This window comes from Malaclemys terrapin, chromosome 10 (genome assembly GCF_027887155.1).
Source record: "Malaclemys terrapin pileata isolate rMalTer1 chromosome 10, rMalTer1.hap1, whole genome shotgun sequence".
Lineage (NCBI taxonomy): Eukaryota > Metazoa > Chordata > Testudines > Emydidae > Malaclemys > Malaclemys terrapin.
Window position 1 is genome coordinate 49,586,865 of NC_071514.1, and position 24,863 is coordinate 49,611,727.

Here is a 24,863-nt window from a genome sequence, read left to right on the forward strand (position 1 = left end):
GGCCGGAGAGGGGGCGGTGGGTGCTGGGGGGGAGGGGACTGCCATCACATGTGGCTTCCTTCCTCCCCTGCTGCCCCTCACCATAGCCTCGGTGGGGGATGGGGCTGCCCCTTGCCTAGTGTTTGCAGGAGTGGTGGCTGGGGGGAAAACCAGTCAAACTCTGGTTTTACTCTTTCATTGATGGGTCACTTTAACCCCTTACAAGCCCCTTCCCGCCTCTCTCACCCCCATTTTCTACTGGGCTTGTTTGATCTTTTCGGTGGAGCCAGATGAAAACCACAAACCCCAGAGAGAGCAACAGGCTGGAAGACTAGACTGAACCCACCACCCACCCAGCCTAGTCCATCCCAGAGCCCAGGACTGAGGGCAAATGTCCCCGCACTCCCGGGCCACCTGTTTCCACTCCTGGCCTCTCCTAGCACCGCCAGAGATTCTGTGTGGCTGCATCAGGTGTGATTTCAACTGGACCCCCCCCCGCCCGCTAAATTCACCCCTGTTTTGCAACCACTCTGCACCAAGAGCACCTTCCTTCCCTGCCCTAGAGCTGCTGGATGGCTAGAAAGCTGAGCTGGGTGTTTGATCGATCCGGAATATTATTGTGCCCCTCCCCCCCAAAAAAACTTAATGTCCACACAGCTTTGGGGGGGGGGAATATTCCTCCCCCCCAAAGCTGGTCTATTTTATTGTTGCAGGGCAAATGAAGGAGCCAGAGTTTAATGGAAATATTCAGCCCCTACAGTGGTCTTGCAGCAGGTGAAGCAGAGTTGATGGAAAGGGAACTGGTTTGGATAGGAGCCCCCGTCCCCCTCCTTTGCAAAATAATTTGGGGAAGGGAATCAGATCATTCCGTGCCTCAGTTTCCCTTCTCTCGGGGGAGAAGGGAGAGATAAAAGTCTCAGCCTGCCGTGTTGCAGACCTTTCACGTTCTCCCCTCTTGATGTATTTGATTTCCTCCTCCAAACCTCCCTCTCTCTCTCACCTGGAATTCACAGCACTAAGTACCGTCTCGGGGCTTTCTTCCTGGGTTACATGATCCCGAGTTTAGTTTTGAAACAGACGCAGGCAGGCACAACTCACTCTCAAACAGCAACACCACCGAAAACCACAAAACCAACCCAATATTACACACCTGTGGGGAATCACAGGGTCAAACACTCACCACCGAAGACCCAGCAGCTGCTAAGGTGAGTGAGGTCCACTGCAGAGATTCCTGTCTCCCACCGGACCGGAAGTCCCCTAGGTGTCTCCTCCAGGTGAGTGCTGGGGGGAGGGGAGGGGAAGGCTGCAAAGCACATGTGCCTTCTTCCCCCCTGCCCCCTCCTGACCTGCAACAGCCGCTGCTGCCTCTGCCTCAGCCCCCTGCCGGCCAGCGTCTCTCGTTGCCTAGCAGCAACAGCTGCTGCTTCAGGGAGAGCCACGGAGCTTTGCTTCAGGCAGGGACACTGCCCGATCTGCGCGGGGCCCTCTTAGGGGCGGGGCCCAATTCAGGGGAATCGGTGGAATCGGCCTAAAGCCGGCCCTGCCCGGAAAAGTCTTATCCCTGCGAATACCCTTTGTGGATGAGAGAGACTGATTTTTTTTGAAGTTTTCTTTTGTCTCTTTGAAGCAAGGGGGCTGTGGTGTATAGCGGAGTCGGAGCCCAGGTCTGAGGCTGGTCCGAGAGATTTTTGCAGCAGGAGTAAGTTTTAACCGCCGCTCCCTGTTTTTGCGTACCCTGGATTTTACTTCAATGGGCACATTTTTGGAGGATGTGGGACTCCACATTTAGAGTGGCCATCTGAAAGAGGGATGGCATCATTACAGTTAGAGCAGCGCTTAAAACCTGGAGAGCCAGGCATGTCGGAAGCAGCTGCGCTGACAGGAAAAAAAAAAAGTGTTTTTTTTTTTTTTTTTGCTTTAAAGAGAAGGGATAAAATAAGAGGGGAAAGAGTTGAAGAAGGGAGAGAAAAAATTCTCTAACAAGTCTGCTGAGCTCCGTCTCAGGCCGGGGACGGTAGAGAAGGAACTGAGGAGATCAGTCGCGCACGCATACCATTAAGGCACACTCAGCGTGTGGGGCAGGCTCTGCGCATGCGCGACCGGTACGAGTACTGCGGTCAAAATCTCAGAGCGAAGGCAAAGGGATGCACCAACACCTGGAGTGGAGCACCCACAGGGACATCTCTTGAAGAAGAATCTATGCTTTTGTTAAAAAAAAAAAAAGTTTTGCATCCTCATGGTTGCAGAGAAAAGCTTGAAAACATGATCCAAGTACACCCTATAGGCTCAGAAACCAAAAGGCAAAGTAAAAGATCCCCAAATTTATTATTTTTTAAAATCACATGATTTTAAAATCCACTCATGATTTGTGAACCCTTGGGATTCGCAATACAAGGATCAATACATTTACCCAGGGCCGGCTTTAGGCCGATTCAGCCGATTCGGCTGAATTGGGCCCTGCGCCAAGAGGGCCCCGCGCTGCAGCTCTCCACCCCGCCCACTTCCCCCTCCTCCCCTGCCCTGCACGCCCCGCCCCCTCCCCTGCTTCCCGCGAATCAGAGATTCGCTGGAAGTCTGAGACTAAGCAGCAGGGGCGGGCCGGCCGGCAGCATGAGGTAAGCTGGGGTGGGGGCGGGAGAAGGGCTCCGGGGAGGCGCGGCCCGTTCCCGCAGGCCCCAGCACGGCCCCCGTGGCCCGGCTCCGGCCCGGTCCCCGCGGCTCGGGCCCCCCCATCCCCCCCCGCGGCTCGGCTCGGGTCCTGGGGGCGGGGCTTTCAGCAAGCCCCGCCCCCAGGAATCGGGCCCCGCTCTTGCTAAAGCCGGCCCTGCATTTACCCACCCTTTATTACCCTGGGTTAAAGAAGAAATCAATGTACTCAAACCCATGATAACAGAAGATTTAAAAAATGTTATTGCATCTGTATCTGATGGTGAAGCCAGTTATCAGTACAAGTACCACAGCCAAGTACATCTGATGGAAGAGACACAAGGGCTCAAACAAGGTGTTAAAGGATCAGATAGCAATCAGCTGGGCCAAGCTCTGGAGAATCAATTTTGCATTCCACGAGGGTAGCCTGAGTGTGGGAAAGGGTCCCAAGTGTTTGCTAGGTTTTACAGTATTTTTATTTCAGCAATTGTTGGTTTCTTTTCTTTCCCCCACAACTTCACAGAATGCAGAGAAGACCTCATAAATAATGCACTGAGTATTAGTGTAGCGAGGAGCTCCCTACAGTGTGAGAAATGCTACATCACTATGAAAATTTCTACTTGGGAGTCCTGAGTAGCCAGTCATGCATGTGCAGCATTCCTTACTAACGGCTTGCTAAAGAGAGAGATTGGGAGCTGCCCAACGTCACCAATCCTGGGTCACTTACTGTAGCAAGTGGGGCATCGCTAAACTGCCTTGCTGTCAGCATTCCTAATGGGGAGGCTGAACATGTATTGGTTTAAGCACAAGTCATTTTAGGAAGCTCACGAACCTTCCGATAGGAATGTTGAATGAGGCTTCCCACTTGCACTACAGCCCTGAATTCTCATCTAACCATCAAGGTACTTAGACAAACCCCATCAGGGTGGATTTGATTTACGTCAAATTGATTTAAATCATGATTTAAATCACTAGTCAGGAAAATTCTATTTAATCATGGATTTCTACATAAAAGTGCATTCTTGTTGGTTGTTATAACCTTAATACATATTCTTCACAACTCAGAGATAGATGTAGGTTTCATTTTTAAAAGGTACACACTATACATTTTTAAAGAGATCTATTTAGAAAACTTTTCAGATAAGTTTTACAGCTATATGAGAAAATGAATGATTGTTTGGTTATTTCATTTATCAAAGGTAATTGAAGCAGATATTTATGAAGTCATTGGGAGGTAAACTATCTCCAATTCAACAGGTTAATCATTAATATTTGGAGGATTTTCTTGCCATGCTGTATTAGGAGGAGAACATAACCAGACAGACATTTAAATTATTTTATTTAACTGAAACGGCAACATTATATATTCTGGATTTTTTTCTTCAACAGCAAACATGTAATATTTTAACAAAACAAGCATAAGAATTTCCAAATTTAAAAACATTCAAGTTTTTTAAAACCAGGTTTGGTTTTGTTAAAATTATTTAACTAAAATAGTTAAATTAAACATTTAAAAAACAAAACAAAATTAAATCAACTATGCCAACCAGGTCAACATGAAAAACTTAAAATATTGGCTTCTGTAGCTAACTCAGTTGTCTTCACCTTCATTTTCCTGTTTGTTCATAATCTGGAAAAGAAAAACAAGCTTTCCTGCTTTTTCAAGTTCCAAACGATTTCTCAATTTGGAATGAGTTAGTCCAAAAGATGAAAATATTCTTTCTACACTGGCTGAAGAAGCTACTGCTGTTAAAAGTGAGATTATCACTTCAACAGTCTCTGAATCCAAGTGTATAAGTGACATCCATCAGTTCACTGGTGTGACTCTCTTTAAAACATCAGCAGCAAACATATATTTCTTCAATGGTTCACCCTTACTCTGAAGTTTATTATAGTCGGCATTATGGAGGGATGATTGCTAGATATCCATGTCCTAGCCAACTCCTCTTCTTCAGTAGTTAAGGTTTGACCCTGGTACCAAGTACTGAGAATATTTGCAAAAAAAATTGAACTAGAGATAGTGCTTGTCCCATTCGTTTTTTTAATGCTTGTAATTTAACTCGGTCATTGCATATTTCTCTTTTTACATCTCGACTCAGTTCCTTCCAAATTTCAACAGCATCAGCAATAAAATAGCTATTTTCCTGCATTTTGTTCAAGGCTACAGAAATAGGCTTCAGGGTACACAGCATGTGTTCAACATTTCTCTTAAGCCCAATGTTGAGAACTTTGGCTGTGAAAGTGCCATCTATTTTTTCACGATTTTGTTCACAAACAGTCATCAGATTAGGCCAGTTCTTGATATAGTGCTCAAAACAGTCCACTACTGAGTTCCATTGCACGTCTTGTGGGAGAGTTAGCTTGGTTCCTCCCACTTTTTTCAGAGCAGCTGCTGCAAAGTGGTTGTTATGGAAGTATTTTGCAATTTCAGCCTTTATTTCTGGAACACTGAAGTCTTTGGCTAGGAGGTGAATCAAATGAGCACTGCAACTGTGTGTTATTAGCTTTGGACTCTCTTCACTCTCTTCTAAATAATTTCTTCTCATCTTGGATACACTTGCAAAATTGTCTGTGACCAAGCTGCGTACTAGACATTTGAATTTTTTTCCCCATAGTTTGTTATAGCTTTTACTGCTACTTCTGATAAGTATTCTGTTGTGTGTGCATTTCCTGATGTATCAATTGTTTCTGTAAGGAAGACATTCCCTTCTTCTGTTGTCACACAAGCACATACAACAGGATCATTGTGGACATTGGTCCACCCATCAAGACTCAGGTTAACGATTTTATCCTCTAGACCTTTTGCACACTGCTCAATTTCTCTTTCATAAACTTTATCCAGCAATTTGCCTGCGACATCTGCTCTGTTGGGTGGACTGTATTCTGGTCTTAATGACTGAACCATGTTAATGAAGTGTGGGTTCTCAAACATACAGAAAGGAAAGCTTGTTGCATAAACAAACCGGGCAATTTTTTCATCAATTCCCTCTTTTCGTAATCTGCTGGTTCTTATCACAAACTTATCTATGGTTGTTCCTGGATTTTGGAGATTTTTTTTTCTGTTTGCTACAGGTAATATACTGTGGCTACATGACAGACATGATGTGACAAACAATATCACTGGCAGATAACTCTGAAACTATAAAAAATTATGGTGATCTTGAAGGTGGATAGTCTTCAGAATCCTATATGTTGAGGATGGATTCTCCTAAACAAAATAAGTCAATGCAGTTATTTAATTTTATTACCATATTGCTCATTTAGTATTACTCATTGCCTTCACTGACACTCAGTACTACTCAGAACTACTTTAAAAGTGAAATTGTAAAAGGAAGATCTGCCTAGTTTATTTTTTTATCATAACTGAATCTAAAATGATAGTACCATAGAGTAACAACTGTATTTTTTGCTCAAACATGAGAATTCAAGAATAGTCCAGAAGGAAGGCAGGCAGTCCTTAAGAAAAGTATTAAATAAAAAAAAAGTTTACCAACCTGAAGATCCTGCAAGTTCAGACATGCTCCTTTCATCATCTTCAACGCAGCTTCCTCCTGAGAAGGAACACTTCTCATGATGTTGTTTCATTCGGCCAACCAGGCCTTGCATTTCTTTGTTGCACTATTTGCATTTTGCACGCATGCCTGTCTTAGCCAGAGATAGAGGAACTTCATTAAAATATTCCCAAACTGAGTCTCTTTTTTGGCCTGCTGTCATTATAGGTGTGACGGGTTGGATCACAGAAACCCCCTTGGGAACTGCCAACTGATGTGCCAAGACAACTTCTGCCCCTTTCCCTGCCAGCTTGGGACTCCAGCACCCCTTCTTGTGGAGCCAGACACGCCAGTCTGCTCCAACACAGACCCAGGGTCTGAACCACATGCCCCAAAGCTGCAGACTTAGCTGAAAACAACTTGAGAAGTGTTCCGGTCTTTAACACTCAGATGCCCAACTCCCCTCGTCACGGTCATAAATCTGTTTTACACTGTATAAAGCTTATACAGGGTAAACTCATAAATTGTTCGCTCTCTATAACACTGATAGAGAGATATGCACAGCTGTTCCCCCCCCCCCCCCCCCCGGTATTAATACATACTCTGAGTTAATTAATAAGTACAAAGTGATTTTATTAAATACAGAAATTAGGATTTAAGTGGTTCCAAGTAGTAACAGACAGAACAAAGTGAATTACCAAGCAAAATAAAATAAAACATGCAAGTCTGAGTCTAATACAGTAAGAAAAGTGAGTACAGATTAAAACCTCACCCTTAGAGGAATTCCAGTAAGCTTCCTTTTACAGACTAGTCTCCTTCTAGTCTGGTCCAGCAATCACTCACACCCTCTGTAGTTACTGTCCATTGTTCCCGTCTCTTTCAAGTATCCTAGGGGGTGGAGAGGCTCTCTCTTTAGCCAGCTGAAGACCAAATGGAAGGGTCTCCCAGGGATTTAAGTAGACTCTCTCTTGTTGGTGGAGACCCCCTCCTCTCTATGCAAAGTCCAGCTCCAAGATGGAGTTTTGGAGTCACATGGGCAAGTCACATGTCCTTGCATGACTCAGTTTTTACAGGCAGCAGTCATTGCTTACCTGCTACCTTGAACGTCCTGATGTAGGCTTCTTATGTGGATTGGAGCCTTCCAAGATTCATTGTCCTTTAAGTGCTTCTTGATTGGGCACTTAATTTGCACATTTCTTTCTCAAGAAGCTGACCAAATGCTTTACAAAGGCTACTTAAAAATCAAGCCAGTACACAGGCAATATTCATAACTTTGAATACAAAAATGATACATGCATACGAATAGGATTAATAGATTCAGTAGACCATAACCTTTACAGAGATATTTTAAATGGCATATGTAGCATAAAACATATTCTAGTTATGTCATATATACATTCATAAGAATATTTCCATAAAGCCTTATGGGGTGATCCATCACAATAGGTTTTCCCTTCTAGTGAGAGAATGGTATGGTAGATCTCAAATCAATGAAGGCTAGACTCAGAAAGACCTCAAGACTTCTGGAATATGTTGCTGAGACAGTTTCACTTTTGTTTCTACTGCCTGTCCCTCCCTTCTCACATTTATCTCCAGACTTCTTCTCCTTGTCCAGATCTATTCCGCCCCCAACAATCTTCTATTCATTGAACTTTTTGAAACATTGCACTTTTAGAGAGAGGTAAGGGATTGACTCTGTGTACACAAATTTGCAGACAGACAATAGAGTCGAGGTCTGTTATTTCTCACCTCTATATATTTATTTATTTATTTAAAAACATTTTTGCTGTTAACAAGCATGTTATCTCTGGAGACACAAATCCACGGTCTGAGAACTGCAAAACTAAGCATCTCTGATGGTATCTTTTAGACCAGTGGTTCTCAAACTAGGGCCGCTGCTTGTTCAGGGAAAGCCCCTGGCGGGTCGGGCTGGTTTGTTTATCTGCTGTGTCCGCAGGTTTGGCCAATTGCAGCTCCTACTGGCCACAGTTTGTTGTTCCAGGCCAATGGGGACTGCAGGAAGGGCGGCCAGCACATCCCTCGGCCCGCGCCGCTTCCCAGCCTCCCATCCACCCTCCTTCTTCCCAGGGGTAACACGGGAACCCTGCTTCCCACCAGGTTTAAACCCCTCTGTCTGTAGTTTGTTTGCAATAGATGCTTGAATTTGCTCAAATTGATCAACTAGAGTAGCCATCTCCTCCACAATTTTTACCTTTTTGTCCCATAAACAGTTTCACATAATCTCTACATATACTCAGGAAATGTTCCTGAGCAAAAAGATCACACATTCTTTCAAAGCTTGTAATACCTTTTCCCTTTACCCAGTTATCCATCAAATCTTTCATCTGGTTTACATGTGTCACATTACTCATCCCAACAACCCCCTTAAGGCTTCAAAATTTTACCCTATATGTTTCAGTGTAATCTGAAACTGTTTTAAAACCATTTCCTTGAATTTACCATAATCTGAAGCATCTAGAGATGCTGGCATCTTATTGAATATATCCAGAGCTCTCCCAGACAATTTTGCAACCAAAATGGGCATCTTTTGGTCCTCAGGAATCTCATGAAGTACACACAGCCTCTCGAAGGTGATGAAATATTCAACAACGTCCCATCTTGCTGTATATTCCTATTTGTGGATTTTTGGAGAGGTGGGACTCCCTAGTGTGCAGGGATTCTGCTTCTGCTTCTCTAGCAAGTCCAGTTGATGCATTCCTTCTCCTCCATGGCTAGTTTCTGGGCTTCAATTTCTTTGTCAGCCTCTATCTTTTTCAGTTCCAAGGCACTCTGGTGTGCAGCTTCTTGCCTGGCATTCTCTGCTTCTATGGCTCTTCGGTATGCAGCTTCTTGTGCATCAATTTCCACCTGTTTTAATTCCGTAAGTCTTTTGTGTTCTTTCCCCCTCTTCTGCCTGCAATCTGCACAGCTCCAGCTTCTTAGTAGTTTCACTTTCACTCATTTCCCTGCTTTTCTGACCCTACTTCCCTTTCCCGAAATAAGCAAACAGAAAATAAACTGGTAACCACTATGGCTGATCTCTAGCCACCACACTTAAATCTCACTTAAAATCACCACCCGTGTATGAAGTGCAAATCTCACTCAGGGCAACAAGCTGTGCATTTAATCCTGTACGACTACGCCACTGTGACAGGTTCCCCCTCGGCGTGCCACCTGGAACTGGGGTATCACTGAGCCCTCTGACCCACCAGCCTGGGCTCCCTCTTATACTGTGCTGCTGTGACAAGTTGCAAAGCTCTCCAGCCTGCACTTTCACCAGCATTCATACAGGCAGGGACACACCCAGCTGCAGTTACTCTCAGACTCTCTAACCACCAGCTTCCCAGCCTGGGACCCCAGAGCAGTACCGTCCTGCCCTGGTCAAATCTGGCCAATATATGGGTTTAATACCTGGTCCGTCTCTCCCTCAATGCGAAGAGAACAATGCACACTTGTGGTAACCAAGCAGAGATTTTCCTCAAGCACTCTAGTCAAAGCTCACTGGTGTAAATTAAAACAAGTGAATTAACTACAAAAGACAGATTTTAAGTGATTATAAGGGATAGAAGACAGATAAAAGCAGATTACCTAGCAAATAAACAAAACACGCAAACTTATATTAATATACTAAATAGATTGGATATGAATTAGCAGATTCTCACCCTGAGAAATGATATAAGCAGGCTGCAGATTCTTAAAGGACAGGCTGCACTTGCTTTACAGCTTGGAATCCCCAGGTGTTTCATACACAGGCTAGAAATCCCTTGAGCCTGGGTCAGGCACTTCTCCCAGTTCAGTCCTTGTTCCTCAGATGTTTCCAGGAGCCTTCTTGGGTGGGGAGTGAAGAACCCCTGATGATGTCACTCCCTGCCTTATATAGCTTTTGCATATGGCAGGAACCCTTTGTTCCAAAGCTTGGGTCCCAGACCAGTCTGTGGAAAAATACTGACATCCCAAAATGGAGTCCAGCACCATGTGGCCTGGTCACATGTCCTTGTAGAGTCATAGCAGCCATCACTCACAGGCTGTCTGTAGTGTTCTCAGGAAAGCTCACCAGGTGGGAGATAAGCTTCTCCTGAGGCCTATTGTTCTCCCTAATGGCCCATTGCCCTGAATGGGCCCTTCCCAACCAGCTATCTAGCCTGAACGCATCTTGTCTAGTGGGCGTTATCCAGGTGTAACTACATTTGTAATACAGATACATAGTCAATATTCATAAACTCAGATACAAAAATGACACATGCATAAAAATAGGATAATCATACTCAGCAAATCATAACTTTTCCAATGACATCTCCGATAACTCCTCATGCATAAAATGCATCATAATTATATCATAATCATATCACTATGAAGAAGATGGGGTGCAGTGTCTCACACACACACCACTTAAAGAAAAGACGGTTACTCACCTTTGTAACTGTTGTTCTTCGAGATATGTTGCTCATATCCATTCCAATTAGGTGTGTGCGCAGCGCGTGCACAGCCATCGGAGAACTTTTACCCTAGCAACACTCGGTGGGTCGGCCGTGGAGCCCCCTGGAGTGGCACCTTTATGGTGCTGGATATATACCCCGGTCGACTCAGCGCCCCCTCAGTTCCTTCTTGCTGGCTACTCAGACAGAGGGGAAGGAGGGTGGGTTTGGAATGGATACGAGCAACACATCTCGAAGAACAACAGTTACAAAGGTGAGTAGCTGTCTTTTCTTCTTTGAGTGCTTGCTCATATCGATTCCAATTAGGTGACTCCCAAGCCTTACCTAGGCTGTGGGGTTGGAGTGAAGTACCATGGATTGTAGTATCGCCCTACCAAATGCCGTATCATCTCTGGCCTAATAATGGCATAGTGTGAGGCGAACGTATGCACTGAAGACCAAGTAGCAGCTCTGCAGATCTATCTCCTGGATTGGCACCTGGGTCAGGAAAGCTGCTGATGAGGCTTGAGCCCTCATGGAGTGAGCGGTGAGATGGGGGGGTCGGGACCATGGCCAGATCATAGCAAGCACGAATACATGACGTAACCCAAGAAGAGATCCGCTGGGAGGAGACCGGAAGACCCTTCATTCGGGCTGCTACTGCGACGAAGAGCTGCGTTGTTTTCCAGAACGGTTTCGTATGTTCAATGTAGAAGGCAAGAGCCCTACGAACATCGAGGGAGTGAAGCTGCTGTTCCTGACTATTGGCATGAGGTTTTGGGAAGAAAACCGGAAGGAAGATGTCCTGATTGATATGAAAAGTTGACACCACCTTGGGAAGAAAGGCAGGGTGAGGTCGTAGCTGCACCTTATCCTTATGGAAGATCGTGTAAGGTGGTTCCGATTTAGTAAGAGCCTTGAGCTCAGAGACACGCCTCACTGAAGTGATAGCAACGAGGAAAGCTGTTTTCCAAGAGAGGTACAAAAGGGAACATGTGGCCATAAGTCTTGAGAGGACCAAGCTGAGGTCCCATGTGGGTACAGGCTGTCGTACCTGTGGATATAGAGGGTCCAGGCCCTTGAGGAACCTACCAACCATGGGGTTGGTGAAGACAGATCGGCCATACACTCCCAGGTGGAAAGCTGAGATGGCCGCCAGATGAATTCTGATAGAGAATATCACCAAGCCCTGCTGTTTCAGGTCCAGGAGATAGTCTAGAATGAGAGGCACAGACGCTTGAAGGGGAAGCGTGTCATGGAGAGAGCACCAGCATGAGAATCGCTTCCATTTAGCCATATACGTAGCCCAAGTGGAAGGTTTCCTGCTGCCCAACAGGACCCGCTGCACCAAACGAGAACAGAGCAGCTCAGCCATGCAACATCCATTCCGTGAGGTGGAGGGACCGCAGGTCGGGGTGACAGAGGTGGCCACAATCTTGCGTGATCAGGTCCGGAAAGAGGCAGCGGAATCGGGGCGTCCACCGAGATCTCTAAAAGTGTGGTGTACCAATGCTACCTGGGCCACGCTGGGGCAACCAGAATCAGTCATGATCTGTCCCTGTGCGCCTTGATCAGGACCTCGTGTACAAGGGGAAACGGCAGGAAGGCGTACAACAGCCTGCTCATCCATGGGAGTAGGAAGTTTGTGAGAGTGCAAAATGCTGGGCACTTCCGGTTGCTGCACGAGGCAAACAAGTCGACCTGGGGAAATCCCCACTTTAGGAAAATGGAGTGGATGACATCGGGGCGGAGCGACAACTCGTGGGATTGGAAGGACCTGCTGAGATGGTCTGCCAACGTGTTCTGGACCCCTGGGAGAAATGATGCCACCAGGTGAATGGAATAGCTATGCAGAACTCCCAGAGTTGAATGGCCTCCTGACAGAGGGGGGAGGAACGAGCCCCCCCTTACTTGTTGATGAAGAACATGGCCGCGGTGTTCTGTGAGGATTGCCACACAACGACCATGCAATTGCTCCTAAAAGGCTTGGCATGCAAAACATACCGCCATCAGCTCCTGTACGTTGATATGGGGAGAGAGATCGGATAGGGCCCATACGCCTTGTGTCTGGATGTCCCCGAGGTGAGCGCCCCACCCCAGGGCTGACGTGTCCGTGACGAGGGACAGGGAGGCTGACAGGTGTGGAAGGGGACTCCTTCGCATACCACCCTTGGGTTCAGCCACCATTGAAGGGAGGCCAGGACCCCTTCCGGAACAGTGACCACCAGGTTCAGGCTGTCTCGACCTGGGCGATAGACCGATGCCAGCCAGGCCTGAAGTGATTGGAGCCAAAGTCTGGCATGTCTGGTCATGTACGTGCAGGAAGCCATATGACCCAGGAGACTCAGGCATGTTCTTGCCGTCGAGATTGGGAAGCTTTGAAGGCTCCAGATAAGGCCCCTCAGAGCGTGGAAACGAGCATCCGGCAGGAGGGCTCGGGCATGCACGGAATCTAGGACCGCCCCGATGAATTCTATTCTCTGGGTTGGTTCTAGAGTGAACTTCACCGCATTGATGAGAAGACCTAATTAAGAAAATGTGTCCGTGACCACTTGAACGTGGGAGTGCACCAGTTCTTTGGTGCGACCTCTGATAAGCCAGTCGTCGAGATACGGGTATACCTGTATCCGTCTCTGACGAAGGGAGGCTGCCACGACTGCCAAACATTTGGTGAACACCCAGGGGGCCGTGGAAAGGCCAAACGGAAGGACCTTGAACTGGTAGTGTTTGCGGTTGACCATAAAGCGGAGGAAGCGTCTGTGTGCCGGATGGACAGCTATGTGGAAACATGCATCCTTCATGTTGAGGGCGGCATACCAGTCTCCAGGATCCAGGGAAGGTATAATGGTACCCAAGGAGACCATGCAGAACTTCAACTTTACCACGAATTTGTTGAGTCCGCACAGGTCCAGGACAGGCCGAAGCCTGCTCTTTGCCTTGGGTATTCGGAAGTAACGGGAGTAAAACCCCTTGCCCCTTAGCTCCCTTGGTACTTCCTTGATCGCCCCCATGGACAGGAGCGTTTGAATCTCCTGAATGAGGAGTTGCTCGTGAGAAGGGTCCCTGAAGAGGGACAGGGAGGGAGGGTGGGAAGAAAGAAAATTGGAGAGAGTATCCCCTTTCCACCGTGCAAACAACCCAATGGTCCATGGTTACAAGGGAACAAGCACGGTGGAAATGGGATAAACTATTCAGGAAGGGTGGGGTAGGATCCTGACTGAGGTCTGGTACATTGGCCTCGAGCATCCCTTCAAAAGTTCTGCTTAGGGCCCGCTGAGGGCTTGGAAAGGCCTTGGCCCTGGCTTTGGCCGGGTTGGTGGTTGGAGGGTTTCCTCCTGGTATTATGCCCCCGCCTCCTATAGAAGTCCTGCCTCGACCAAGGAGGGGGATAGGAGCACTGGGGCTGAGGCTTAAATGGCTTCCGCTATGTAGCCGGTGTATGCATCCCCAGCTATCACATTATGGCCCTTGAGTCTCTGAAGCCTCAAGTCAGTTTTGTCTGAAAACAGGCCCTCTCCATCAAAGGGGAGATCCTGTAATGTTTGCTGAAGCTCCGGTGGTAAGCCGGAAGCCAGCAGCCAAGATATACATCTCATCGCAATGCCCGAAGAGAGGGTCCGAGCGGCAGAGTCTGCGGTGTCCAGTGAGGCCTGTAATGAGGTCCTCACCACTGTCTTGCCCTCTTCCACCAAGGCCCCAAACTCCTCTCTGGACTCCGAAGGAACTAGCTCCTTGAACTTTAACATGGAGTTCCAAGAGTTATAGTTGTATCAGCTCACGAGTGCCTGCTGGTTTGCAATCCGGAGCTGAAGACTGCCCAAGGAGTAGACTTTGCGCCCAAATAAATCAAGGTGTTTGGCCTCTTTCGATTTGGGTGCCGGGGCTTGCTGACCGTGGCACTCTTTCCCATTCACTGAGGCCACCACCAGTGAACAGGGCTGTTGATGTGTGTATAGATAGTCATATCCCTTGGAGGGGATGAAGTACTTCCGCTCCACCCCTTTAGCAGTTGGAGGAATAGACACAGGTGTTTACCAGATTGTTCTGGCCGTGGTCTGAATGGTCTGGATGAGCGGTAGGGCCACCCTAGATGGGGCCTCTGTGGACAAAATGTCAACCACAGGGTCCTCCATCTCTATAACCTCCTCTGCTTGGAGGGTCATATTCCGCGCCACCCTACATAAGCGGTCCTGGTGGGCACGGAGGTCTATTGGGGGGGACCAAAATAGCAGTGCCTGCCACCGCCTTATCAGGTGAAGATGAGGAGGCGGCCACAGGAGGAAGAGGATCATCTGGGCCCTCTTGGTCAGCTGTGTCTTGGAGTCCTGAGCCCACGATCTCAGTGTCCGGACCCGGAAGCGGGGTTGGAAGAGGGTCTGGAGCCTGGATGGACGGCGCTGGACGGCTGATGGTGACCTCTGGCACCCGCGGCTTGGAGGGGGCTGAACAAGAAGCCCCTGATGGAGAATCTTGGTCCTGGTGGTACGCCCAGGGCGTCCAAAAGGGCCATTGGGTAGACCCTTGGATTGGGCCTTGTCCCTGCGCCTACCAGTGAGCAGCCCCTGAGTTCAGAGTGCTGTGATCCAAGTGGCGGCAGTCGGATATACGAGAGCTGGAGCGCGATGCCCATGGTGGTGCCGAGCGGGTCTGCGAAGATGGAGAGCAATGCCGCAAAGGTGAGCGGTGCCATGACCTAGATCGGTGCCAGGATCTAGACCTAGTCCTCGACGGTGATCATCGTTGGGAGTGGTGTCTGGACCGAGATCTGCTCCTGGACGGTGACTGGCATACGGAGCAGTGCCGAGAATGGTGCCGTGAGTCTGATCGGTGCCGTGAGTATGACCAGCGCCATGAAGGACAGCGGTGCAGGGACTGCAAGTGGCGTTGGGAGCGGGAACGGTGCTGAGAGCAGGAACGGTGCCGTGGCTCAACTGACAGTGCCGGGTGGATAAGGGCCGGCTTGCCCTGGGATGGGACCACACGAGCAGGGACCTTTGTCTCCTGAGGGGATGCCGATGCTGTCATAGCAATCAGGTCCCTTGCAGCCGCAAATGTGTCTGGAGTCGATGGCAACTGGACTTCAACCACGCTACGTGTCAGGGAGTCCAGACACACCGGACTCAATGGCTCCGCTCTCTGTGACAGAGTCAATGGTGCTGAAGTCGGCACTTGTGCCCCTGGCCGCTCCTCTACGGGACGCGGCGCCAAGGGCGGGTCCAGGGAGGCTGGCGTCTGCTGAGATGGGCCAGCCTTTTCCGGTCTACGGTGCCGCTTCTGAGCAGGCAAGTGGGACTGGTGTCGGACCGATGATGTCGGCTGTGGTGCCAGGGAATGCCGGTGCCTCAGGTCTCTATCAGAGTCCGACCGTGGTGCAGCTCCTACTGTTGCCGCCGGGGCGCTGCGCACCGAAGCGCTCAGTGCTAGGTCTTGGTGCGGTGCTGGAGGTTGAGGGCTAAGAGCTGCCTCCACGAGGAGCTGTTGCAAACGAAAGTCCCACTCCTTTTTAGTCCGGGGCTGAAAACCTCTGCAGATCCTGCACTTCTCAGTCTGATGAGATTCCTCCAGACACTTTAGGCAAGAGTCATGGGGGTCGCCTGTTGGCATGGGCTTGGAGCAGGACACACAGGGTTTAAAGCCTGGAGCCTTAGGCATGAGCCCAAGCTACCGGTGGGGAGGAGGGAAGATCCCTGCCAACCCACTAAGTAGAACTATGTACACTATAACTTTATATAAACTCTATAACTGTACTAACTATTAACACTGTTGAGAGGAAAAACGCTAGGGAGAGTGGAGAGCAGCAAAGCCGAACTCCACAGTTCCAACGACCGTCACAGATGGTAAGAAAGAACTGAGGGGGCACTGGGTTGGCCAGGGTATATATCCAGCGCCATAAAGGCGCCACTCCAGGGGGTTCCACTGCCGACCACTGGGTGTTGCTAGGGTAAAAGTTCTCCGAAGGCCGTGCACACGGCGTGCACACACCTAATTGGAATCGATATGAGCAAGCATTCGAAGAAGAATTATGCGTTCTGAGTGAGTACTGCACCACTAGAAGAAGTTTCTCATTATCATCTAGGAAGAACCAGTAGTTTATTGAGAAAGCCTACTGAAGATGAATTAACCATGCAATTGTAATAGCCATTAGTTGGAGCTCACACTGCAAAGCTGCAGCCATTTACCAATTAAAGATTTCTATCCTTCATTAGAGTTCTTTTTATCCTTCACGTTAGTTTGTTTGCTGAAATCTGCATTGCAATTTTCTATTTAATGTGTTTAAATTACAGAAAGAAGGACTCTTACTTCTTAATTACCATACTGAAAGTGTAGCATATTCAAGTATTTACAAATTTGTTTGCTTATTTACCGTTTTGGTGGGAATGTGGGTTCTCATACAGATTCATCACTAACACTGAAGTGCTTCAAGGCCACCAAAGCTCAGCAAGATCAAGCTAGCTTGCATTTCATGTATCAGCAACAGCCAGTGCAGATATCTTGAATCATTATGTTCATTAATTGCTTTGGAATATATACAAAGTGTAAGTAGTCACTGAATCACCTTTTCTATTTCTCAAGATCTTGTATGGGGTCTGAAATCTCTGAGGGCCTGTGGAAGTTTTTAAATCCATGACTTTTTCAAAATCATTCAGAACTTGGACATGGATGAAAGTGCACTAAGTGACTTAGCACCTAGTGTAGGCATGGACAAGTCATGTTTTAAAATGTTTTCCCTGCTAGGGTTAACAATAACCACATAGCATGTTTTTAAACATGAATGTCTATGACCATACTAAGAGGAAAACCAGGTTTATCATGTAAGTTATGATAGATTAGTTTAGTTTTATTGTATTGCAGTAGTCCCAGTCATGGCTAGGTGCTGTAAAAACACGTTCAGTTAATACGTTTTCTAACATGGTACATTTTTTCAAGTGCAGACAAGGTATAAGGAGTCCAATCACCAACATGAGAATTTCCATCCCAAGATGACAACCCACATTTATGAATGAAATCTAGGCCTCCTGTGTGGCTGTACAGAACAATAATGCTAGGTCAGTGGGACGGTCTCATGAACTCTCATTTGAACACCTTTATAGGTTACTTTGAACTAGTTTTGCAAGGGCATCTTCAGGAACTATTTACCTTGCTGTTTGTTGCTGCAATCAGCACTGCTGCTACCGCCCTAGCATAGCGGGGATGACAGAAGAACGCAGCCAAGCAAAGACAGAAGAAACGAGCAAAGCACAAACATTCAAAGTTTTTTAACCTACCTTTTAGAAGATGAAACACTGCAAACAGGAGGAGTGCAGCGGCTATGGAATTGACAGAAGGAGAACGCACAAGGAGAAGACATAAAAAAAGACAGGAAAAGAGGTCAGTGATTTCCTACAACCCCAGCAAAATGCATGGAAGGAGCCTAGGGAGAAACACAGAATAAGGTTTGAATCAAACAATGCCCGAAAAAGAAAAAAGAGGATGACAGGTTAACAATATTCCTCATTTAGTATCAGTTCTCCTGTTCTCCCGTCAACCCTCAGTCCGTTTCCTTCTTACTGTGTGGTTAGATCTATCAGGATGTTAGGGGAACAACTCATATCTGATGTGTGGCTTACTCACTATCAAGCAAGTTTGGATAAGGGAATCTGAGTTCTCTCAAAGACTTGAGAGAGAGAGCTTCTGTTGCACCTGCTTTTGCCTACCTAACATCCTACGTCAAACCTACTCCACAGTCTCTCTTCCGGAGATCATCAGAGATTATGGTACGTTCCAGCAAATGGCACAGAAAGGGTGAAAACTTTTCATTAGCCAGTGACTCTGCTTGTTGCTCTCACCTGGCAATGACAGTACTGAACCTTGCTTGGAAGAAATCTAAGACTGCACCTTTGTTGCTCTAGCTGGCTACTGATAAGTCATTTCTTAGCCGAGTAGCAGCTCTTGGCTTCTTCACTCCCTAGCACACACACACTCTCTCTCTCTCTCTCTGAAGAACATACACACCGGCTGTCTTAACTCTTTTGTCCTTCCCCAACTGGGAGGAAGCCAGTGATATACCTGACTGTCACATACTTAGTGCTTCCTCAAAAAACAGTGGTCTGGAGGCCCTGGTAACTACTAAAGCCTCCCTGTTCAAAGTTTCTAACCAACACTCCCGTGGACAGAAGCCTTGAAAGGTATGCTTAGATTGCCTGACAAGGGAAGGTTCTGATTCTTTAGGTCTGACCAACATGAAAAGGCCACACATCAAGGTCTGCAAGAGAAATACAGAAAGGATGTTAACAGGATGTAGGATTCTGGGAACAAGCAGCTGGAGAGGAATATCCGCCTTATGAAGAGATGAATAGCTGCATATAAGAGCACCATCAAGGCTGGTGTTATTTCATAGGCCAACATATGACATAAGAATGGCCATACTGGGTGAAACCAAAGATCCATATAGCCCAGTAAATCCTGTCTTCCGACAGTGGCCAGTGCCAAGTGCCCCAGAGGGAATGAAAAGAACAGGTAATCATCAAGTGATCCGTCCCGTCGCCCATTCCCAGCTTCTGGCAAACAGAGGCTAGGGACACCATCCCTGCCCATCCTGGCTAATAGCCATTGATGGACCTATCCTCCATGAACTTATCTAGTTATTTTTTGAACTCTGTTATAGTCTTGGCCTTCACAACATCCTCTGGCAAAGAGTTCCACAGATTGACTGTGCATTGTGTGAAAAAAATACTTCCTTTTGTTTTAAACCTGCTGCCTATTAATTTCATTGGGTGACCCCTAGTTCTTGTGTTACGAGAAGGCGTATATAGCACTTCCTTATTTACTTTCTCTACCCCAGTCATGATTTTATAGACCTCAATCATACCCTACCCTTACCCCCTCTCCCTCCCCACCCCCCCCGAGTCTTCAGTTTGGAAAAGAGACGAGTCCCAGTCTTATTAATCTCTCCTCATATGGAAGCCGTTCCATACCCCCAATCATTTTTGTTGCCCTTTTCTGAACCCTTTCCAATTCCAATATATCTTTTTTGAGATGGGGTGACCACATTCAATATGTGGGCGTACCATGGATTTAGAGAGAGTCAATATGATATTTTCTGTCTTATTATCTATCCTTTTCTTAATGATTCCCAACATTCTGTTCGGTTTTTGACTGATGCTGCACATTGAGTGGATGTTTTCAGAGAACTATCCACAATGACTTCAAGATCTCTTTCTTGAGTGGTAACAACTAATTTAGACTCCATCATTTTATATATATAGTTGGGATTATGTTTTCCAACGTGCATTACTTTGCATTTATCAACATTAAATTTCATCTGCCATTTTGTTGCCCCGTCACCCAGTTTTGAGAGATCCTTTTGTAGCTTTTGGGATGTAACTATCTTGAGTAGTTTTGTATTATCTGCAAATTTTGCCACCTCACTTCTTAGCCCCTTTTTCAGATCATTTATGAAAATGTTGAATAGGACTGGTCCCAATACAGACATCTGGGGGACACCACTATTTACTCCTCTCCATTTTGAAAACTGACCATTTATTCCTACCCTTTGTTTCCTATCTTTTAACCAGTTACCAATCCATGAGATTCCCTCTTATCCCATGACCGCTTACTTTGCTTTAGAGCCTTTGGTGAGGGACCTTGTCAAAGGCTTTCTGAAAATCTAAGTACATTATATCCACTGGATCCCCCTTGTCCGCATGCTTGTTGACCCCATCAAAGAATTCTAGTAGATTGGTGAGGCATGATTTCCCTTTACAAAAACCATGTTGACTCTTCTCCAACAAATTATGTTCGTCTATACGTCTGACAATATTGTTCTTTACTATAGTTTCAACCAGTTTGCCCAGTACTGAAGTCAGGTTTACTGGCCTGTAATTGCCAGGATCACCTTTGGAGCCCTTTTTAAAAATTGGCATCATATTACCTGAATAGCAGGATTCCTGTCATTTGGTACAGAAGCTGATTTAAATGATAGGTTACAGACTACAGTTAGTAGTTCTGCAATTTCACATTTGAGTTCCTTCAGAACTCTTGGGTGAATACCATCTGGTCCTGTTGACTTATTACTGTTTAATTTATCAATTTGTTCCAAAACCTCCTCTAATGTCACCTAAAAAGAATGGCTCAGATTTGGGAATCTCCCTCACATCCTCTGCCATGAAGACCAATGCAAAGAATTAATTTAGTTTCTCCGCAACGGCCTTATCGTCCTTGAGTGCTCTTTTAGCATCTTGATCGTCCAGTGGCCCCACTGGTTGTTTAACAGGCTTCCTGCTTCTGTTGTACTTAAAAAAATTTTTGCTATTACTTTGAGTCTTTGGCGAGCTGTTCTTCAAATTCTTGTTTGTCGTCCTTTCTATTTTCCAAGAATATGTTTCAGTAATCACAAATACAGGTTCTTCAAGGGTACCGACTCAAGCTCATTGTTCTACATAAGTGGCTGTGAGAAGATACATTAGTTATGTGTACCTCCTGATCCCACAATTTAGAAGAAGAGTGTGGAAGAGCATCTCTCCGGATTACACATTCCAGATACTATGCTCACAGGTTTCTATGGAGCATTTTCCTTGTGAAGGACAGAAGGGTAGTTAAGCTATTGCTGAACTCTCCAAACCTTTAGATTTGGAAAAAACAGCATTTAAGAGAGATTTCCTCCAAACAGTTGGCCTTGGGAGAAAAGTGTTACTGTCACTGTAGAATTTCAGGATCTGTTTAAAGTTTATCTAAATATGTTTTTATATCATACACCACTTACCCAAGTCTTATCTTGTTGGGTTTAATATAAATATATCAAACATTGAGATAGCTGCCTAGGAAAGTGAGGCATGAAGCTGTACTCCCAGGAATTCTTTATTGCACCTGTTGTATATGCACGAGGCGCTTTCTCAGATAAGGAAGCTGGTACTGCTCTGTATTTCTTCACCATTCTGAAGCAGCATATCATATAGTCTAGCCTGGTTAGATAGATAATCTGATCAGTTTGCAAGTTTCCTGGTTGACTCTTTCCCGTATCTGATGAGAAAGCATGTTCTATAGGTTCATCTTTTGTCCCAGCCTATAGCCATTCTGTCTGTGACTGGTTTATTCCAAATCACTCATTTGTAATTAGTGATAGACAGGTGCACATCTGAACAGACTAAGACTCTACCTGTGAACCTTACAAAGTGTCCTGGGATTTTTTTATAATAGGCTTTTTGACTGTAAAGCTCCTTTTCAAATATCACTTGTAAATAAAGGTCCATTACAGTTTAAATACTCTCAACTCTACTGAAAGAAAGAAAAACTAAATATGGCTCAACTGCACTATTAAGCAGAACATTCCCACTTTCAGATACTGTTTGCTTCTGTTACATTACATTGGTGTTCAATGCTGCAATTTCAGAACACACACTGAAACCACTGTTTATATAAAAATAACAGAAAAAATTGAATTTTCACATTTGTTTAGATGCTGTCCCTCCCAAAATAGCTTTGTTCTCAGGACTGGTTTTTTTTGGTTCACTTTGTTTTAACTTAAAAAAAAAGCCAGAAAAATGTGCATGTCTTAATATTTGTAGTGAACATCTGACTGTGAGTATGTCAGTGATCGATCTATCGGGGATTGATTTATCGCATCTAGTGTAGACATGATAAAAATCAATCCCCGACTCTGCCGTCGACTCCGGAACTCCACCGCGGCGAGAGGCGGAAGCGGAGTTGGCGGGGGAGCGGCAGTCGTCCTCACGGCCAGGTAAATCGACCTAAGATGCGTAGCTGAAGTTGAGTATCTTAGGTCGCGCCCCCCCCCAGTGTAGACCTAGCCTATGTCAATAGTTAGAAGTTTGCTCCTGTGATAACAAACTGTCAAAATTGCTTCATTTCAATAATGGCATAACAGATAGATTATACATCCTGTTATAATTTCAGCAACATTCAGACAATTTAGTACAAAGATGGAAGCCAGGTTTACATAGCTGCAGCCCCAAATGTAGTCATGTCCCCAGAAGAATGACGCCTCTGGGATAAAGTTAACATGATGTGCTATCAGAGCATTCAGGCTCCTAACCGACCTTGCAGAGTTGGCTGTCCCCCTCACTAGAGAGAAAGAGCTTGTTGGTTTTGTTGGGCAGGGCTAAGTAAATAGAGCATCTGGGGGCCTTACCTCTTCTGTTTGACTGTGATGCCTTTCTGCTGTAGGGCCTTCTCATTGGCCATATGCAGAAGCTGGATCTCCTTCCGGGAAAAAAGCCGTATGGCAAAGGCTTTCTCCAGCAGCTTCTCAGGAGACACTGACTTGGCAATGTCCCTAACAAAAGCTCGAATGTCTTGCTGCACATTGTCCGACTCCATGGGCTGCCCGGCTCTCACTTTGTGGAAGACTTTGAGAAGGGCTAGTGCAATCCGATAGAGCACCTTGTAGCCCTCCACTAGGAACACATCGAAGACCCGAGCAACATACACCAAGGGCAGCTCTCCAAAGAGCCACCTCTGCCAGTCAGAGTACACCTCCAGAACGTCCTCAGACACTGCCACCATCAGCTTGTGTGCTGCCTGGCAGTACTTGTTAACCAGGTCACCAAAGGTCATACAGGAGGACTCGAATGCCAGGAATGTCTGATCAATGAGCCGCTTGGATGGGTCATTGCAGGCAAGGATGCGACAAACCATCTCGAAGCACTCTGCCTCATCCCTGCTGTAGTGGAGGAGCAGAGCCACCACAGAAGGCAGCGCTGGGCAGAATGATATGTCAGGGAACTGATTTGCAATGCAGCAGATTATCTTTCTGACTGCCCCAATGCCCTCGGCATTCAAACAGTAATTGGGCACCAGATTGTTATCCACAAATTCTGGCAACGGGAGGGTGCCAGTGTTACGCTTGCCAATTATCTTCACAACAATATCCCGGTACACGTTTGCATCTGGTGTCACTGTGCGGCATGGGATGTTGCCAATTAGCTTCAGGTATACTTTGGCTCTCAAAGAGTGATTCTTGGCCCAACAGCCCTGTCGGGCAAGCTGTTTGAACTCCTGGAAATCTGTGCAGATTAGCTCCTTTGAGTCCTGTGTCTGGATTGTGGCATCCATCTTGTCCCAGTCCACAAAGCGGCTATATTCATCCATGGCTGCAGAGGATGTTTTTGCAGAAAGACAAAAGAGTAAAGACCTTATCTGGGCATTAGGTGACTCGTACTTTTTCCTGGAAGAGAAAGAAAAGAATGTTTAGCAGTTTCTTGTGACAGACCATTTCCCATCCTCTTCAGGGCAAAGAAATTCAGGTTGCTCTGTGTTGCTATGAAGATGCTTCCCACTGCAAGCAAGTTCAGAGATGCAGATTTTTGTTTAAAATATTTTAATCCCATTTTCAAACCACAGCATGTTCTTAATCCACGTTTAACCAGTACATTCAAAAATCAGCCCAGTGTAGATTCTAAACACATTCCAATGTGCAGTTTCCCTAGTACAGCTGTTCCGGCTAGAGACGTCTCTGCAATTTGCACAAGCTCAAGTTATATTTGCATTAACTGTGTAATGAAGAAGATGCTACCATCCTACTGATTCAAAGGCAGCCATTGTGAGGTGTTGCCTAATACCAGCCTCTCCCCTGTGATTTTAGTGGAAGGTGAAGATTACCTGGACTGTAAGCATCTACTGTAATGCACTGACCTGTGGGTTCGTGAGCTTTCATACATACACTTGTATGATCAAGTCACCCTCTAGTGGCTGTCCCACAAAGAGACCACCTATTATTAGCATCAGAAGAGCTCCTTTAAAAACACAGATCTTTGCCACATGAGCTAGAGCTGAGCGATCAGGGTTCTAGGCCCCAACTCCTCAGGGAGGGCACACATATATGAGTTATCTAGTAATTACAATTGTGGCCTAAAGCAACTGGATTTGTTACATTCGCCAGGGACAGTCATTTTACCTCTCCATAGTAAAGCACGATGTACAGCTATGATGCTATACAGCAATGTTAATAAATAAGAGTAAAGATTATCAGTGTTCCAGAAAACAAACGACTCCCCTCTCCAAGAATCAGAGTGTTTTAGGAAATTAACATTTACAGACAAGTTCACTCTCAACAATAAGTTGCATTAAAAATATTTTGAAATGCCTAAGCTAGATACCTTGCCCATGAAAGCTATTCTTTCCCCCATTAAAGGGAAGCAAAAACCTTTGCCTACTCAAGGCAAACATGTTTACAAATATACAATCAGTGCTAGCTAGAATAACAATAACTCTGATACAAATAGCTCTAGATCGTACTTGAATATTCATCTGGATATCTTGGAACCATGTCAACTTTTAAAAGAAAGGAGTTATGTTTGAAAGAGCAGTATGGTAAAAACAAGTAAAAGCTTCTCTA

At 46.1% G+C, this 24,863-nt stretch overlaps 1 protein-coding gene across 2 annotated transcripts in view; it reads right to left on the reverse strand.

Moving 5' to 3' along the window:
• TBC1D24 (TBC1 domain family member 24) overlaps nt 1-24,863 on the reverse strand; it is a 71,334-nt gene that overhangs the window by 21,147 nt on the left and 25,324 nt on the right. The window contains exons 2-3 of one of the 2 annotated variants that reach the window (XM_054042921.1): nt 22,659-23,693; nt 17,797-17,838 (exon numbers count right to left, since the gene is read on the reverse strand). In XM_054042921.1, the coding sequence (XP_053898896.1) occupies nt 17,797-17,838; nt 22,659-23,617 (1,001 nt within the window). In that variant the 5' untranslated portion in view covers nt 23,618-23,693. The remainder of the gene's footprint in view (nt 1-17,796; nt 17,839-22,658; nt 23,694-24,863) is intronic. The other variant, XM_054042922.1, reaches the window with a different exon arrangement.